Source organism: Mytilus galloprovincialis, chromosome 10 (genome assembly GCF_965363235.1).
Source record: "Mytilus galloprovincialis chromosome 10, xbMytGall1.hap1.1, whole genome shotgun sequence".
In the NCBI taxonomy this organism is placed as follows: Eukaryota; Metazoa; Mollusca; class Bivalvia; order Mytilida; family Mytilidae; genus Mytilus; species Mytilus galloprovincialis.
The window spans coordinates 67,358,757-67,378,663 of record NC_134847.1 but is presented as its reverse complement, the minus strand read 5'-3'; the positions used below and the strand labels follow the sequence as shown (position 1 = coordinate 67,378,663).

General features: G+C 33.7%; 1 protein-coding gene across 2 annotated transcripts; it reads left to right on the top strand.

Moving 5' to 3' along the window:
* Positions 1-8,284: 8,284 nt before the first annotated feature.
* LOC143048187 (CD209 antigen-like protein D) lies at positions 8,285-15,714 on the top strand. Of its 2 annotated transcripts, none has more exons than XM_076221716.1 (5): positions 8,285-8,414; positions 13,528-13,643; positions 14,212-14,305; positions 14,940-15,149; positions 15,519-15,714. In XM_076221716.1, the coding sequence occupies exons 1-5, from the start codon at positions 8,357-8,359 to the stop codon at positions 15,569-15,571; spliced, it is 531 nt and encodes a 176-aa protein (XP_076077831.1). In that variant the 5' UTR covers positions 8,285-8,356; the 3' UTR covers positions 15,572-15,714. The 2 variants fall into 2 exon arrangements, with proteins under 2 accessions (XP_076077831.1, XP_076077832.1); XM_076221717.1 differs by having other exon boundaries at positions 8,346-8,414; positions 13,534-13,643.
* The last annotated feature ends 4,193 nt before the right edge of the window (positions 15,715-19,907 follow it).

The window sequence follows — 19,907 nt, the reverse complement described above, 5'->3', positions numbered from 1 at the left end:
GCACAATATTATATAATAAGTTATCAATTACAGGTTATAGATCAGCCCTCAACACAATGGAGCCTTGTCTCACAGCAAGCTTTTACGGGCTCCAAAATGACTAAAAACTGTAAAACAATTCAAACAGGAAAACAAAAAACACCAATGAACATTAACAAACGACAACCAGAGTCGAACAATAGTCTCCTGACTTAGGACAGGTGGGAAAAATGCAACCGGTTTAGATAAGTAAGAAGTAAATAAGTAAGATGACGCCTACTCGACCCTCCCTATCAAGATCACAATATACAAAACAATAGACTAAAAACAAATATAATTAAGAGATACAAACAACAACCACTCAACTTTAGGTATCAGACCACCAATTACTCCCTCCAATTTAGAACGTATACGTATGCCTAGTAAAAGTTGCCCTACTCTGACTGTGCTTTTGATGTCATTGTAACTGCTAGGTAGAGTTTCTGTCTTGTTTTTATGCCTTACGCCTGGACCTGGCTTTACTATTGTTGGCACTGATCCCGGCTTCAGTTTCAATGTTCCTTTGAACCCCAAAGATTTGGCCATTAAATTTCTATCAAAACAGTTTTCTTTAAAATGATCTTGGCATACAACACGACTTTTACTCCATTGGAAAGTGTCCATGTTAAGCTTGTCATTCCGCAGGTGGTCGATTCAGTTTGCACTGTTTTCTCTTCTCAGCGGAATTTTTTGGATCAGGGATTTCAAAAAAAACTTTTATCACACCTCCCTTTTGTATCTGTACAATTAATGGCTTGACAGGAAGGCATAATCTGTTTGCGATGAGAGATATTACGTGCGGCTTGTGATGTTTTAGCTTAGAGGGAAAACCGGAATAGACGTTGTGACGTAGCTAACTACGCTCTTTATGCTCTTCAATTTTTTAAAAGAGTTCTACAAAATGTCGATACCCATAAAATGGCGGGAAATTCAAAATTGCCTATTAATTAATTTGAACATTCTATCATATATTTTAAAAAAAAGAACGCTTACACTACTTTTTTCAAACTATTATTTGAAATAAACAGTCATATTTTATTTTGGGTTTCCTTCTCCTTTAAACTAACTAACAAATGAAACTTTTGGTGAAAGACAAATATATTTATACCATTTTGAGCTAAAATTCACCTGTCTATGAGTTTGCATTAACATTCAGAATTAAAATGCGCTATATAATTACATACTAATCTAAGATTTCCAGAAAACCAGGGGTTATTTCTGGGGTAGTTATTTTCCCAAAGGCAATTCTTTCTTAGAAGATTTTAAACATGGGTTGAAAATTGGCATGTATAGAAAGGTGATACCTGAACAATTCAGTATATACCTGTTTACTATGAAGTTAAACATGAGGTAAAATATTTAGAAAGCTGTGAAAATTGCAAAATTTGGTTGAACATATAGGAATTTTTCATTGGTGGTCTAACACCTATAGGCTCCTGACTTGAGACAGGCTTATATGGAATGTGGCATTTACACGAATGTATATGCAAAATGAAAACAGATTTTAAGCAGAGTGTTTAGTGATTCTAAAGAGCGTTCGAAACTCGGAGTAATATGATTTTTTTTTGTTCTTTGAGGGCAATCATATTTGCTTTTTATCAGGACAAAATTAGCGACACTTGGTTGGTACACCATGACGAAAGTATTATTTTTATTTTATATTCAATCCACCTAGTCCATTCTAGAGAAGAAACGCACTGAAGTTTTAAATATAATTTCCCGACGGCCTTAAATTTAAATCGTTTTCCGCAGTCGAAAGATGCCAAATGGATATTCAAACTGACAAAGCAATAACAAAAAATCCAACAGTACACAAAACACAACATAGAAATCTTGATAGATTTAGCTACACAAACCAAACTGAAACCGGGGTTGGCATCAGGTGTGTTGTCAGTTCTTTTGCGACTGATAGGTTTGAATGTTTCTCTGGTATCTTTCATCTCTTTTATCGTTGGAATCAATTATCAACATAGAAAAGCTCCAAAACTAAAAATATCCTGAAGAGGAATAAATAATCCATTCACAGAAATGACACTATGTAATTTTCAATTCTCAGTGTGTGTTTTTCATTTTTGTAATCTCAGTGCGTCTTTATGAAATCTCAGTGTATAATTTTTAATTCTCAGTGTGTAAATTTTTCGAAAAATGGTTTAAACATAGTTTTGACGATAACGGCTTGCCATATACGTGTATTGATACGTGGATTCGCACTTAAACAATCTTTGGTTTTGGTATCAACTGGTTAGTGTATTCAGTGTAGATTTGCTGTTGCAGCAAGTTCTTAATGATTCTCAAGTTAGTTTCTATGATGTGTTTTGTGTTCGATTGTATACTTTTGTCTGTTTGTCTATTCTTTTTAAACAATGTCGTTGAAAGTTTATTTTTCGAGTTTAAATGTCCTTTTGGTACACTTCTGCTCTCTTGACTTTAAATGCTGACTTTTGAGATGAATAAGTTTAATGAGAGAATTAATTTAATTAATTTGCAACTAATGGATTTGAAGACAATTACTGCTTTCTCTTATTAAAGGAGATTTTTGTTATCAAACCGGTTTTTATCTTAATACAAATTTTGCTGTTTAATTAACCGACTGTTCGAAACGAAAATTTAAACACTTAAGAAACAGAAAAATGTCTGTTTGTTTTGTTCACACTCTGTGTAATTATAATATAATTTTAGATGAGAGGTTTAGCTAGCTTTAAGACCAGGTTTAATCCACCCGTGATTTTCTGCATAAGAAAATGTATGTACCAAGTCAAGAATATGACAGTTGTAATCCATCCGTTTTATGCCGTTTGAGCTATTATGCCGGCGGCACACATAGGCGTATACTAGACCGGCGTGCACCAAACGTACAGAGAAAATTGACAAAGTCGGTTTACGTTAGTTACACGCCAGAGGAACGCTATATATGCAATCGTTAAACGCGCATTGCATAAGTTTGAAGTACGTCAAAATACAAAGGTATACGCTTGGTGAACGCTACAACTGAGGAAATTTTAATGCCGGAGTCACACATTGGCGTATTGACCGGCGTGCTTCAAACGTACAGAGAAAATTCGGTATACGCATGCAAGGCAGAGGAACGCTTAACAATCGTTTAACGCGCGTTGCATGCGTTTGAAGTATGTCGAAATACAAAGGTATTCGCTTGGTGAACGCTACAACTCGAGGAAATTTTTATGCAGCATAAAAACTTTCATCGAGCTCAAGCGTGTGTCTAACGTATACCTGTACGCTACACGCACGTTATACATACGCTACACGCGCCTTAAACGCGCTACAGATAAGTTTGAGACACGTTTAGGGCACGTTGTATATATATACACTTCGAGATCGACTTTAACTAAAACCAATGCGCGTGTATTTGTAACAAACACTCCATAATAGAACGTTCAAGATACGACCGGGACGCGTCTCAAATGCGTCCAAGAAACTTTTTTCCTTCGTAGCGTGCATTCCATCTACGTTAGACCAACAGCAGGCAGCGTACATGATTTTTTAACACGCCCGGCGTACATCGGAGCTATACGCTGATGTGTGACGCCGGTAGATTTTGTCATTTGATTACAGTCATTTTGTTTTTAATTTTCCTCGAATTCAGTTATTTTTTGTTTTTACTTTTAACACAAGTTTACAAAAAATGTATCGTCGAACATTAAAACACCTCAGCGACCTTAAAACTAATTTTTGTTTGTGTTATTTTAGATTTTCTTAAATTTTGACCTTTTGATAAGCTGTAAAATATTTTGTGAGATGCTACAGCAATGTATGTATGAGGTCAGCATAAAAAAGAGGGGAGGGGGTTACAGCCTGAAAGGAAGAGAATTAACATCTTAAAAATAAATAATAGAAAATACTAGGGTGTTCAAATAAAAAGAGTAGAGAAAAATGGACAAAGAAAATTAAAGAAACAAATAGAGAAAAATGACATTAAAAAATCCATCTAGTTACATCATGCATCCAGGTAAGCAGATAATGTTCTGATTCAACAAGGTTTACACTGGTATGATGGAATCTAAGTTACACAAAATATAGCCTGGCATCCTGACCCAATCATACTTCATCATATGGGTCATTTTCAAAAAATGTCGAATTTTGAAATTGAAAAATTTATTAAAAGTTACTTATTCAAACAACCCTCTACATAAGCAAATCAAAACAAACAGTACTTTAAGAACAACATATTAAAAGATGCAATCTTAATGATGCCATACAAGAATATCTTGAAACATTTTATGATCGGTGGTACAATATTTTGTCTATCCTGTTACCATTTTCAAAAGAAATTTTGGGTTATTAAGAAAAGGTTTAGATAAAATGTTAAGCTTGTTTTACGTTACCAATTAGATGGTTTTCAAGAGAATAAACTTATATATATATATTCATTCTGTAAAATAATAGATTATTTGCCAATTTTCTAGGTTGTACTGAAAAATGGCTCTAAAAATTGGTTTTCAAAGGTTGTAAAAATTACCACCAGTAATGCAAGTCTAAGATAGCAATTTATATTGTTCGGCCTTTTTTCACCCTTTCAAATAAACCCAACATCAAGTAAATTCCTCATAAGTTAATTTACTTTTCTCTTTATTTCGTTGGTAACAGGAACGTACGTTTCTGATATATCACTATATAAAAGTCTATCCTGTTACCTTTTTGTCTATCCTGTTACCGATATTAGTATTGCACCTGCAAATGCTTAATTGGGAAGATTAAGACGTTATAACCTTAAGATGAGTTCAAACAATGAGATATTTCATTCGTTTTCCACCTACATGTTAAGATAAAAAAATTAACGAAGTTTTTTCTATAATTGTCTATCCTGTTACTGTAACCATAGCAACCATAGTAACAGGATAGACATAACAGGATAGACAAATTTCTTCGTTTTTGATTGCTGTTGTGAAATAACTACTCCCTTTGGTAAAGTGATTATGGTTTTCTATTGTGAATTTGGTTTCCAACACGTTATTGCACTTTTTACAACCATACTGTTAGTGTAATTAATCAAAATGGTTGGTAACAGCATTGACATGAATTAAAAAAGTACGCTCTGTTTTTTTCACTAAATGTCTTGAAGATTACTTTGCATTTTTGAAATCAACACTGACTGATTCAATATTCATAGGGAGAATAATTTAACGACTGATTTAAGTAGCGGTAACAGGATAGACATGAACCTCATGTACGCTGATCGAATTTAGTTTGTAGATAATCTGTTACATACAATGATAAAGAAGCTACGATTTTTCGTTAGAATTATAATTAACGATCTTAAAAAGTCTCTTTTGCAGATATCAAGGCGATCAGAAAAATTGAAAAAAATCATTTGAAATGTGTTTTTCTGACAATGTACGCACACAAATACCCCCAAAATCGGACTTAAATGCAGTTTAATCTTATCAAAATAGATGTAAGGTGTGTTTGTTATTAATGTTCTGAATCACAAATCCGACAAGCTTTCATTTAAACCATTAAAACTGAAATTTCCATTAGAAATAAAAAAATTAGCATGGGTGTACTGAAAATTCGACATTTTTTTTAAATGACCCATATACCGTAAACGTTGAGCAATCAGTGTGCCAGGACCCCTGGCTACACAAAATACCACCAACATTTGGAACTCTTCTATTATTTTCTCTAAAATATCTGTTCGATATGTTTAGAGTGGATACTAGTTATTTTGCTGATCCATCTTGCCAAAGCGCTGTGTATCGTTTTAACTGATTTCATATTAGATTCAGAAAAGCGAAATAAGCGTTTAGAAATTTTTTAGATGACTTCCAACTAACTGTACAATAACTTTTAATCTCGGGCAGGTGTCTATTCACTCAGGAGCAAACTGAAAATATCTTTAAACATGATTTTGAGCTTATAACTCGGAGAGTCGAAGAATTTCCATATTATCTAGATGGTGAAACACGTACATCATCATAGGATCTATAAGTTAAAGTATTTTTTGCTTTTTTTCTCACTCTTTTTTTCTTCTTTATGTGCCATTTAAAGTTTCTATCCACTTTACGAGGGTCTGGATGGTGGTCCTTTATTTCCGGCTGGTCTTTTTTTTTTTAAATATGCCATTTTTCTCTCTCAGGTTATTTTTTAAAAATATTTTGCCAATTATTTTCTATATTTCGATAATTTATAATTATTCATTCTTTTATTTTGGGTCCAGTTTTCTCTAATCTTGGCAATTTTTGTCCATTATTGACCATTATTCTGTAGTATGTAAACTCTCATCCACACGTACCCTGATTAGTTTATACACATGTTATATATTCATTATCTAAGTCTTGCATCATATTTTATTGTAAATTGAGAATTATACTTCATGTGTCTGTTCAACATGCGTTTATGCAAATAAAATAGTCTTATACTACTGAAAAGTACGTGTGTTTTAGTGCTCTGCTCATTACATGGAACGTTAACTTTGTTGACTTTTGTTAATCGAAAGCCGATAACCGGAACTGAACCCGATATTGAGACCGACTTTTAGATACCACCAAAGTGGAATGTGACGTCATTCACGCAGAAAGGAGAAGGGAACAGAACGTCATATTTATAAAAAAATGTAAGACTTTCAATGTTTCGTTAGGCACATACAATTAAATTTTGATTGACAAACATAAAATACTAGTATACAGCAATATGAATGAAGCATAGATATCGTCATAGTGTTAAAACATCCATGATATTTACTTTTGTCAAAAATAGGTCAAAATAGAAACGATGGAAAGATACAACTTACCATTTGAAAATGCCTGTACCAAGTCAGGAATATGACAGTTCTTGTCCATTCGTTTTTGATGCGTTATGTTATTTGATTTTGCCATGTGATTATGGATTTTCCTCTAAGTTCAGTATTTTTGTGATTTTACTTTTTACAAGTTAAGAAAAAGGAGACAATTTTCACCTTTACTTAACAATATTATAGAGGGGTCCTGATCCCGAAATCCCGGGCTTAAAAAACACGAAATCCCGAGGTCCCGAATTTAAATAAATTAAAATCCCGACATCCCGAAATTCGAAAAAAAGAATTCGCGAATCCCGATAGGGTCAATCCCGAAATCCCGAGCTTAAAAACACTCGATCCCGGGGTCCCGATAAATGTCCTATCCCCCTCATTATATGCATTGGGAAAAGAAAGGGGTTCAAAGAAAGGGAAACCGTCAAATACATAAAAAATAACAGCAGCCCAACAAGCAGCAACTGAGGTTAAAAAAAAATTGTCAAGGAAAAGAGTCTGGTTGTAAATATAAACACTTTTATTTATTTGTTTGTAATACTAGACTCAAGCTGGTTTTTATTAACGTATTTACCAACCATTACAGTAGTGAGGGGGGATAGGATGGGTCCTGATCCCGAAATCCCGGCCTTCAAAACACGAAATCTCGAGGTCCCGAATTTAAATAACTTAAATCCCGACATCCCGATATTCGAAAAACGAATTCCCGGATCCTGAAATGGTCAATCCCGAGCTTAAAAACACCAGATCCCGGAGTCCCGATATAGGTCATATCTCCCTCAGTAGTCGTACTTGATAATAAACTCGTACTTTGTTTGGGTTTTTTTTGGGGATCGAGGTTTATGAGATTATATATATCTTCAATCAAAACTACAAAAAAGGAACATGCAGACCTGAGATAAAGCAAACATCAAATTCATAATCATATAAAAGACAACAATCGCACGCTGTCTTTTATTCAAAAGCAGTACAGCTTATAGAATTTACATACACAAATATACTAATGTAGCTGTATTCATCAACATTTATTTATAACAATATCCAGTAAAATATGTCAAACTCCTTACCCAAAGAGGGCGAAAGATACCAATCTGTATGTGCCTGTTTCAACTCAGTAGCCTGTAATTCAGTGATGGTCGTTTTTTGCTGTAAATCAATTTTTTTTCGTTTATTGGTTGTTTTTTTAACATAAATGAAGCTGTTTGTTTTCTCGCTTAAATAGTTATAAATTGGTCTAAACTTGGCATTTCGGGTCTTTTATAGCTTACTATGCAGTATCACGGTGTTTTCAAAATACAATTTAGTGCTCATTGTTGAAGGCCGTACGCACAGTAAAATAAGGAGATTTGGATAGATTGCAAATAAGGCAACTATCCACCATAGTGATAGTTGCAATTTGCAACCGTACAGTAATCAACAATGATAAAAACACATACCGTATAGTCTGCTATAAAAGGCTAGCTATACGTCTATGCCAGGTCATAGTAGCATACATAATATGCATAGAAAGAAATAGTTTGACGTTTTTGTAAGTGAACTTTTGCTGTATTAACTTTTCCCATTTTAAATTTGACACAGAAACAGGCATTGGCGATGCTGAAATTGATTGTCTATTCCTTCGTGTTGACAACAATATTTAAAGCATTTGAAGGTGAGTTGAAATGTAACATGATAAAACAATTGAAGAGCCTTAAGATTAAACATTACATAACAGAAGTTTTAAATATTTTGAAACAAATTTTAAACGATCAATGTAAGCCCCCCCTCCCCCCCCCAAAAAAAATGTAAAAAATAGACCTAATTTATAAAATAAGTCATTTGTGACAAAGCCTCAAAATACTAAAAGATTTGTTTCTTGAAACTTAATTCAATGACAGAAATTGGTTGATATGATAATTTATGATCAATAAAATTTAAATAAGATCGTTTTGATTAAATTCACACAAATTATACATAAATTTAAGAAAAGCTTCTAGACTAAGTCTTTATTTTTTTTTTATCTCCATGTAAACTCAATTCTAGAAGGTAGGTGGTGATGTTTCTTGTAACAAGCAGCCCTTAAAATATATATGTAGGGATGAAAATTCCCAAACCGTTGAGTTTGCCTACTATGATCTACTATTTTTTGCAAATTTATGGGCAAAAAAATCCAACCAACAAGACTACCACTTGAAAATGTAATTTATATCATTAATATGGCAATAATCGACTCAATAAAGCCCAAGTCCCACTAGACCACGATCGCACCACGCTCACCGCGCGATCTAAAATAAATTCAGATCGTGGTGATGAGCGGCATGAAAATGTAAATGTTCGTTGCTTTCACGATGCTACTACGTCCTCATTACGCTTATACAGACGTTAAGCACGTTATTGCGTCAATGCATTGAAATGCGACAGAGCAATTTGATAAATAGCTCTTCTATGAATTCTAAATAGTTCAGCTTTATGAAATTTATATCCATAGATTAGGCAGGTATTACTGTTTCCAAAAATATAAAAAAAAATTCTTTAACTTTTCATAATAGTTTCAAATAATGATACAAATGTTGCCAAAACGTCAAAAATATGCGTGTCAGACGTAACAAATTATTCGCAAAATAACTTTTGCGGGAATTTTTGTGGTCTAAAAAAGAGTTTAAAATCCGCGAAAATTCGCAAGAATGATAAACGTCATATATAATTTATTATGTCATTGCTGTTTTTTGTGTTGATGGAACGGTCAAAGCTGATTTTTTCAAAAATGAATAATCCTCGCCATGGTCAGGTTTCGGAAAATGGTAAGTTATCAAAAGTTATCGCTTTTTAAAATATCAGATGATATAAAATTTTGTTTTCATAAATTATTCCTACAAAAGTGCTTAGATAGACCATTTCAAATCCGGAATTTTACAGCACTCTCACCACAAATAAAAACGCATTGGCTTCGGGAAAATGTCTTGCAAGATTGTCCAATGTCGAATTTCGCCGCTTTTTACCAAAACACTGTCAGTTTCCACGTCATTATATTAAATATTCTATTTGTAGCATACCAAATAGTGCTTTTGTGTAATTGTGCTTTCACCCCACAATACGATAACATACTTTTTGATAAGCTGTTAAGTCGAAATGACTTCGTTTTTTAACAAATCAAATGTCTTGCAAGTTTGTCCACTGAACAATTTTCTTACATTTTGAACGTTTTCGATTCGGGACGCTATACATATATGTATTTTCAAGTTATTTCTAAAAGTTTGTTCTTTGTTTTGGTGTTAAACACCACTACATCATGTACATGTATAAACGGCATTTGTTGTATTTTATTGACCTGTCATCACAGGTAGGAGAAGCCGGACATCAGGCGACCTTAAGTTAGAATAATTGCAATAACTGTCGATTAGGATCGGAGTCGAACAAATCTCGCCACGAGCTTAATATCTTAAAATCGCCGAAGGCTTTTTATCGCTTTATATGAACTCATTAGGCCAATACCCTCCTTGGCCATCGAAATTGAAAGCAGTTCGTATAATCATATGATATATGAACGATATTAATAATTTCATTGTTTTTAAATAACAAGTACGGTTCGATTTCATGTTTTAAGATCAGAGGACAAAACAAAATAACCAAATCATAAATTTCGAAAGTAGATAGAATCATAGAAACCACGATAAGAACTGTAATATATAATAGTAGTTATAATCAAATAGAAAATAGATAATTATCTAAAATAAAAAAAAAACATATGGTAATTTGTCAATAAATAGGTAAAATATTTCAGATGACTGGGGTTGTTCATTTAACCAAGATTCTAAAGTTGTGAAAGGGCTATATTACGAGAGGATAAAAGATCAACCGTTTATTTTCAAACTTGTGAAGCGTAGAACTGCGATTTGCTATTCATCTGCAATACGGTTCATTTGTGTTGAAATTGAAGGAGGCAGTAAAATTGTTGTACCTGAGGAGTTACACCTCGATATTATACAAAGCTTGTAAACATATCAGATGAATATAATTATTTTTTCACGCAATCATTCTCTTTCTTGATTTAATTACTCCGTTGTAAACAATAGAAGTCTTTTTCATTAAAATCCTTTCACTTATCATCACACACCCCCCCTCCCCCCCCCCCAAAAAAAAACCACAAAAAATCAACAACATTTAAGAAAAGATAAAAGATAAAAGCACAAAACACAAAAACTATATTATTTAAGCAACATGAATTCCTTCCTCCCTTCCCTCTCTTCTTAAATTTAAACGGGTGACCAACGCATTATATAATATACTATAGGCACTATTTTCTCAACCAAATACCTATTTTGTATTGTTTATTTTTGCTTGAGTAACTACCAGTAGGAAATATTTCATACATATTCAAGACTTTGAAGTATCCATATCGATCAAAAATGATAACAAACAAAACGAACAAAGTATACTCGATTACCGACGTAAAACGTCAAATTTTGACGTTACTAATTGGGACACAATATCGTGCGTAACGTCACAACGTTCCCGCTACGATTATACCACGTTCTCACCGCGCTTTTTCTGCGACCTCACTACGCTCATCAAGATCATTCTACGTTTATCACGTTCTCACTACGACCATACCACGAGTTATCCTATTGCAACATGATCTTACCACGCTTCTACTGCGATTATAGTACGTTCTTACCACGATCATACTACGCTCTCAGCAATAACGTCAACATCGTGTTCCATATCAATATAGTTCCATTCCTTCTATTTCTGATTAACACGTAGATTTCTCGAAAACAACAATCATGACACCAAAATCTGCTAGAACACTTGGTCCGAGACCACAATTAATTCGTAGTGCATTTCTTTTAGAACATAAATAAAAATTAAAAAAATCCCACCTGCGCTTTCTCAATGAAATTTTTACAGTGTGTTAATTGTACTACTTTTGGGACAAATTATATCAAAATTATAGAAACATTCATCGGCTCTAACTCAAAATATGGACATTTTTGTGTTTAGGGCGTCTTGAAATCTTTTGACAGCTTCCGAAGTGCTAATTTGTAACCTTTTCAGCTGGACCAAATCACTACTTTCCTTTAAAATTCTGGATCTAATTTTTTTTACAGTGTAATTTCACCCCCTACTTGCAATTTGAGGCATCAAACATGGAGAAATAAATTTGGAAGGGGTAAAAAAAATTAATGGCAAGTAACCAACTGTCAACGACAATTGTGGTCTCGGACCACGTGGGCGTGGTGGTAGGGGTTGATGTAAAGGCAGAGGGCGCTCTGATAGAAACGAATCCTGATCAAGTAGAGATGTCGGATCGACCAATCCAACCTTCATTGCAACCTATAATATTGCTGGTCCATAAAGCTCAAATGGCGATATTTTAGTGAACGATAGCAGAGATGACACAAATGTGTCAATAGATATAGGAAGATGTGATATGAGTGCCAATGAGACAACTCTCCATCCAAGTAACAATTTTTAAAAGTAAACCATTATAGACCAATAGACCAAGGTACGGCCTTCAACACGGAGCATTGGCTCACACCGAACAGCAGGCTATAAAGGGCCCCCAATATTACTAGTGTAAAACCATACAAACGGGAAAACCAACGGTCTAATCTATATGAAAACGAGAGGCATGGTTGAGCCGTTATATAAAATGGACAAGAAGTCCCAATTATATGTATACAGACAAACAAAACCTGGAGAGATTTAATATATTTTATGTGAAAATGACAATGAGAATGATGGTCGTAGTATGAACGTAGTCAAGTCGTAAGAAGAGCGTGATGAGGACGGCAAGGTCGTGCTAGAATCGTACTATGGTTGTGAACAGCTTGTTATAGTCGTAGTGGAAGCGTAGTTGGGTCGCGGTGAGAACGTGATAGTCGTAGTGAGGTCGTAATAACGTCGCTGTGAGATCGTAGCGCAGTTTCTCCGAAAAAAATCATGCTTTCTCTACGCTCTCGCTACGATGGTACAGCGACCTTTGCGGTCTTACTACGATCTTAGTGCGCTCTGACTACGCTTCTTCTACGACCTGACTTCGCCACGACCGCAACACGACTGTTTTGAACATGTTCAAAGTCGGCCACGCTCATCACGATCTTGAAGACCTCAACACGACCGTGATACGACCTTACTGCGATCTACACGATCGTACTACGATCATCAAAATTTGCATTTTTTTCACAGATCGTAGTGCGATCGTGGCTTAGTGGGACTGCGATATTACCAATATTATTTCCAAGTAAAATATACTATTAAATAATGTTAATTAAAGTATAAGGTTCAATAACCTTTTTTTGTCTTATTTGTTTTGTGAAAAGAATCTCAGGCTATCTTAACAAAATGATGTATACATTAATGAGAGGAACACTGCAAGGAGCAAAGACAAATCATAACTTAAGGCAATGAGACAACTACATGTATCAATAAAGACTAAGGCATATGACTTTGGTGTGAACATTTACATGTATCCGTTCGGCCTGCAACACACAGAACCTGTTCATATGAATCTAAAAGGCCAATAAATAACAATATGTTGAATCAATTCAAATAGAAAACCAAACTACCTATTGTATACAACACTAAACAAAGCCCAAAAACAAGTGACAGACAGCAACTAGAAGCAGAGTCCATCCGAACAAATAAAATACGACAGACAGCAATTCGTATCGCAAGTGCATCCGGGTGCGGGCTATTCTATTTATTCCTTTTAGAAATTTTATTTTAATAAGTTTTCAAAGCTAGGGTATATCTGGTGCAGCTTTTAATTTTACCATTGTTAGTTTCAGCATGTGATCATGGATGGACACAGTTCGAACAGTCTTGTTATTATTCAAGCGCGATAATTGGGAATGTATTTCAGGTCAGACATAGACACAAGCACTGGTTCGGTGCTCAGGTAAGAAGTATATTGTATATGGCAACACTATGCAATTTTACCTCAGTCGTCTATTAAACAGTTTGTTTATATCTTATTACTAGATGTAGAATAAATGTTCATGCACTATGTATTATCTCTAATTAAGACCAGTTTTTGTCTGGATAATTGGTTTGTTTTTTAGTAAGAAATTATATCTTATCATACAGCTTCAATCTTTTTAACTTTTCAATTAATGTTTGTAATCAAATGTGTTGCCTTCAATTGGAAGCCGAATAACTATACCAGTATCACATGTTCGTTTCTCAACGGTATTATTTTATGTTAAAATAATAGGTGAATTTGAATTTACACATGTAAAGAAATGAAAAAAAAAATTTAATACTTTTTATTACCGATTTTTATATATAATAATAAAGGCAAACTTGTCTAAAAGGTAATTTCAATTTAAATTTGAACATGGTTTCAGAGGGTAAACGATTATAGATGAACAAGCCAGAGTTCTAGGAACATCTTAGTAGTTATACATTTTTGTACATGTATTACAACTTTATAAATATAGTCTAGTAATTTACTCTCCACTTTTTAGGCAGAATGTGAAGGGAAGGGAGCAAAATTAGCTGAACTTAATACAGAATCAGAACTTCAATTTGTAAGACAACTAGCACAAAAGAGGCACAAAAGTAAGCATATGTTCATGTTGTATATATGTTCATAGAAATAAGATTTGATGTGGACAGCAATGTTTGCAATCAATGACTTGCCAGTTGGACGATCTCATTAACAATCTAGAGATGATGTCTTTAAAAATATCGTTCTTAACGTCAATGATAATGAGCTTATTATGCTGGATTTTGTATCAGCTTAATGTTTATCTTTCCAAGAGTTATGTAGTTTCTTAACACGTCTAAATATAGACCATATCAATGGCGGTGTTAAATATGTTTGTGAGCGCTCAACTATCCCCTTATATGGGACAGTGGTGAAACAGTATAACATAAAAACAAACTATAAAGCATTTATAATTTTAGAACTGTATGTTTCAAAAATAGTTGATAGAAACACCAAATATAAAAAAAGTTCATTTAAAAACCCACGTCATACCTTTTTTGGTGACAGGTGGTACAGCCCCAAGACCTAAACTGAATTTAAAATAACACAAAAAGTTTGTCAAAAAAGTATATATAATATTTAATTGGGTATACCCAATTTAAACGAATTTACTTGAATATGACCAATGATGATTTAAGGACAAGCGAATACGTTTTTGGTAATATTAAAATAAGAAATCAACAGGTACAAACGATTGAATTACAGGTGTATGGATTGGTGGCACAGACGGAGATAACGAAGGACAGTGGATGTGGGCATCTGGTACACCAATATCAGTCAAAGACTTCAAACCTGTAACAGATCCACGTATGAAACAATTCGATCGTCCAGAACAACAAGACTGTCTTGCTATTGTTGGTGGGCACTGGAAAGATCTTAATTGCTTAAAAACACTGGACTACATATGTGAAAAAAGTAAGTTTAGTTTGAAAATACACAACAAAAGTAGAAGATGTAATAATAGTTGAAAAGAATTCACTTACTTAACGATGAATAAACTATCTAATTGCAATTTTTAAGTGCGTGACATATTTGCAACTGACCGTTTAGCAGTCAATAGTGAAAAGTCAATGTATTGGACAAGCTTATGCTTATATAAATGAACATTGTCTTTTTTATAATCTTACGTATAATTATATAACTCATGCAACACTGAATTGCCCGAAACGTTTTGAATGTCATTATTTTATGATGATATATTATCTAATAATTATAAGATCAAGCAAAAAACAAAATCGTTATTTAGAAAAATAATATAATGATGTTATTATTGTTTACTTGCAGAAAACACTCAGAATAAAGTTACTGTAAGCAAAGAAAAAAATCTAGAGATATAGACGAGACAAGAAGAAATTAGAAGAGATTTGGACGAAGTTTTTGGCTTTAAATGTATTTGTGAAATAAACAAAAACAATAATGATAAAAAATAAGTTGAATATTTTATATAGTGAAGATTTTTTAATAAATAGTATTATCTTAAGGTGGATCATCACAATATATTCTATTCTCAAAGTTTAATGATTTGATCTAAGTACTAAATTGGTTGTGTATCATGCTATAATAATTTTACAATCCCTTATTGTGATATAGTCTAGATCAAGTTTAGGAGGTGTTACAGCACATTGTTGTATAAAAGACAACGTATTGCAATAAAATAAGACATTTATTAAAAAATATAATTTCGGTACTAGATAATTGGAAGTACATTTTTTTATTTCGCAATTTCCTCGACGAGATTTTTTATTTTCCCTGTTTAAAAAATCAAAACTTTTGAGTTTTCATTTTCTTTGCATTAGGTTGGCCTTTTATTTCCCAAGGGCAGTCAAAGGAAGTCAACTTTGGATCGATGTGATTAGATACATGGGTCTGAGACATGTAATAGTAGTCTCGGTAAACGGACAGAAAGTCACAGGACATAAAGTCACAAATTTGGTAGGACAAAAAGTCACAAATAATATGTTGACAATTGTCTGAATATGTAAGAGAAATATCTTGAAATATTTACTTTTTAATGCATAAATCCATATTAAAGTTTAGGAAATGTGTCATTATACTTGAAAAATAAAGATTTATTTAGTTTTAATCGTGCAAAAGAAAGATTTCTTGGCACCATGAAGCCACTTTGACATTTTGGTTTTTTTAACAATTATTTAATCATCTTTGATATTTTTTTGATAAATGTTGTTTACAAAGTTGGTTTATATACAATAGTTAAAAAAAAAATACAAAAATACTTTTGTAGAAATAAGCGTTTTTTATTCAAAGAAAATAATCAGAAAAAAAGAATTGTGACTTTTTGTCCTGTGACTTTCTGTCTTACATTCGTTTGGGAATTGGTTTTATATGAATTTAACTAACTATGAACAACTTCGGTGTCTTTGTTTACAATCATATAGATTTTGAAACACATGGAAGTTTTTTCTGGAGAAAATTCTAGAAGTGGTTTCCTCATTTTCATAAATTTGATATAAAATGACGGACAACTACCATAAATATATTAAACAAGCTTTCTTATAAGATGGTCATCGGCCACCATTTGACTTCAATTTCTTAAACGACGAATAAAATATTTATATCACTATAACTACTGTAAAAAGTAAAAACAAAAATGCCAAACTTCGAGGAAAAATCAAAATGGAAAGTTCCTAATCAAATGACAAAACCAAAAGCTCAAACTCATCAAACAAATAGATAAAAGCGATTATATTTTTTACTTGGTACAGGAATTTTCTGATGTCGATCTCTTTTTTTTTTTTTTTATCAAACCGCGTACACTTACCAAAGAGGAAATCCTGGATAATCATAGATCTGTTCTTTGTTCCTTTGGTATTTCAACCAAAGATGAAGAACTGGATCTTCCATCACTGTATTGGATACCTAAACTACATAAGTGTCCTTACAAACAACGGTATATTGCTGGGTCTTCCAAGTGCTCCACGAAACCTCTTTCTAAATTATTAACATCTATTTTATCAGCAATCAAAGACGGGCTTCAAAGTTATTGTGAAACTGCCTATTCTAGAGGTGGCGTGAATCAGATGTGGATACTTAAAAATTCCAAAGATCTTTTAGAGTACATACAATCTAACTCTCTTTCATCTTGTAACAGTATTAAAACATTTGACTTTTCTACTCTTTACACAAGTATTCCACATTCCAAACTAAAAGACAAATTGAAAGAGTTGGTATTACTTTGCTTCATAAAAAAGAATGGCCAACGTAGATACAAGTATCTGGTCTTAGGGAGGGATAAATCATACTTTGTAAAGAATCACTCTGATTCAAACAAAAAATTCTCTGAAACCGATATTATCAAGATGCTTGATTTCTTGATTGACAACATATTTGTAACGTTCGGAGGACGTGTTTTTCAACAGACTGTTGGCATCCCAATGGGAACAAACTGTGCCCCTCTACTTGCCGACTTGTTGATTATTATGAGGCTGACTTCATGCAGGAACTTCTTAGGAAGAAAGATAAGAAGTTAGCAATATCCTTTAACTCTACTTTCCGCTATATAGATGACGTTCTTTCACTAAACAATTCAAAATTTGGTGACTATGTGGAACGCATCTATCCCATCGAATTGTAGATAACGGATACTACAGATACAGTTGTGTCGGCTTCATATCTTGACTTACATCTAGAAATTGACAATGAGGGTCGGTTGAAAACAAAACTTTACGACAAAAGAGATGATTTCAGCTTTCCAATTGTAAACTTTCCATTTCTAAGTAGCAACATTCCAGCAGCACCTGCATACGGGGTATATATCTCCCAATTGATACGATATTCCCGTGCTTGCATTTCCTATCATGATTTTCTTGATAGAGGGTTACTGCTCACAAGGAAGCTATTAAACCAAAAGTTCCAAATGGTGAAGTTGAAATCATCCCTTCGTAAATTTTACGGACGCCATCACGAGTTGGTTGACCGTTATGGAATAACCGTTTCACAAATGATATCGGATATGTTCCTTACGTCGTAACTACAATCCCCTTCCCTTTCATGAATGTGACCTACCGAATTAGACTATTTACCGGATTTGTAATCACATAAGCAACACGACGGGTGCCACATGTGGAGCAGGATCTGCTTACCCTTCCGGAGCACCTGAGATCACCCCTAGTTTTTGGTGGGGTTCGTGTTGTTTATTCTTTAGTTTTCTATGTTGTGTCATGTGTACTATTGTTTTTCTGTTTGTCTTTTTCATTTTTAGCCATGGCGTTGTCAGTTTGTTTTAGATTTATGAGTTTGACTGTCCCTTTGGTATCTTTCGTCCCTCTTTTATAATTCTTGTATCTTTGAAAAGATGAAACGAAAATCTTCCTCTTTACAGGTAGAAAGCCGACTTTCTTATCAGTGAATATAGAACCAGACTATACATAGAATCATAAGGATTAAAATCTAGCGACTCAGTCATTAAAATAAATATAAATCCCCTCCAAAAATAACCAATGTCAGTGTCTTTTTTTTTAACTCTCATGATACAGTACAACCTACTCGGTCCTGATAAGTTGACTGTTAACAATTTGAAAAGGTGACATACTTGTATGTTGCTACGCTATCAGTCTAATAGTGTCTGACACAAAGAAATAATTTAATACAATTATGCGATTTTACTGATGAAATTGTATTTCGGACTGAAGAATGTGATTGTCAATCCAAATGTCTAATAAGAATGAAATCTATTCGAGTACTTGGCATTGGCTATTCATTTTGTTATGTATGAGCTTTTATGGTAAACTTTAATTAAGAAAAACAACTCAGAGACAGCACTTTTGAAGTTGTGTGTTCTAAATGCTCGTGAGAGACAACTATGGCTGACAAAAGCGAATATACAGTTCATTATGGAACGCCATAGCTGTCTTATGTGTCTTTTTTATTATAATAAGGTGGGTTTTTATTATACGAAGGTGCTTTTCTATTATACGAAGGTGGTTTTTAGCTCACCTGGCCCGAAGGGCCAAGTGAGCTTTTCCCATCACTTTGCGTCCGGCGTCCGTCGTCGTCCGTCGTCGTTAACTTTTACAAAAATCTTCTCCTCTGAAACTGCTGGGCCAAATTAAACCAAACTTGGCCACAATCATCATTGGGGTATCTAGTTTAATAAATGTGTGGCGTGACCCCGCCTACCAACCAAGATGGCCGCCATGGCTAAAAATAGAACATAGGGGTAAAATGCAGTTTTTGGCTTATAACTCAAAAACCAAAGCATTTTGAGCAAATCTGACAGGGGGTAAAATTGTTTATCAGGTCAAAATCTATCTGCCCTGAAATTTTCAGATGAATCAGACAATCCGTTGTTGGGTTGCTGCCCCTGAATATGAAATTTTAAGGAAATTTTGCTGTTTTTGGTTATTATCTTGAATATTATTATAGATAAAGATAAACTATAAACAGCAATAATGTTCAGCAAAGTAAGATTTACAAATAAGTCAACATGACCGAAATGGTCAATTGACCCCTTTAGGAGTTATTGCCCTTTATAGTCAATTTTTAACCATTTTTCGTAAATCTTAGTCATCTTTTAGAAAAATCTTCTCCTCTGAAACTACCGGGCCAAATTAAACCAAACATGGCCACAATCATCATTGGGGTATCTAGTTTTAAAAATGTGTCCGGTGACCCGGTCAACCAACCAAGATGGCCGCCATGGCTAAAAATAGAACA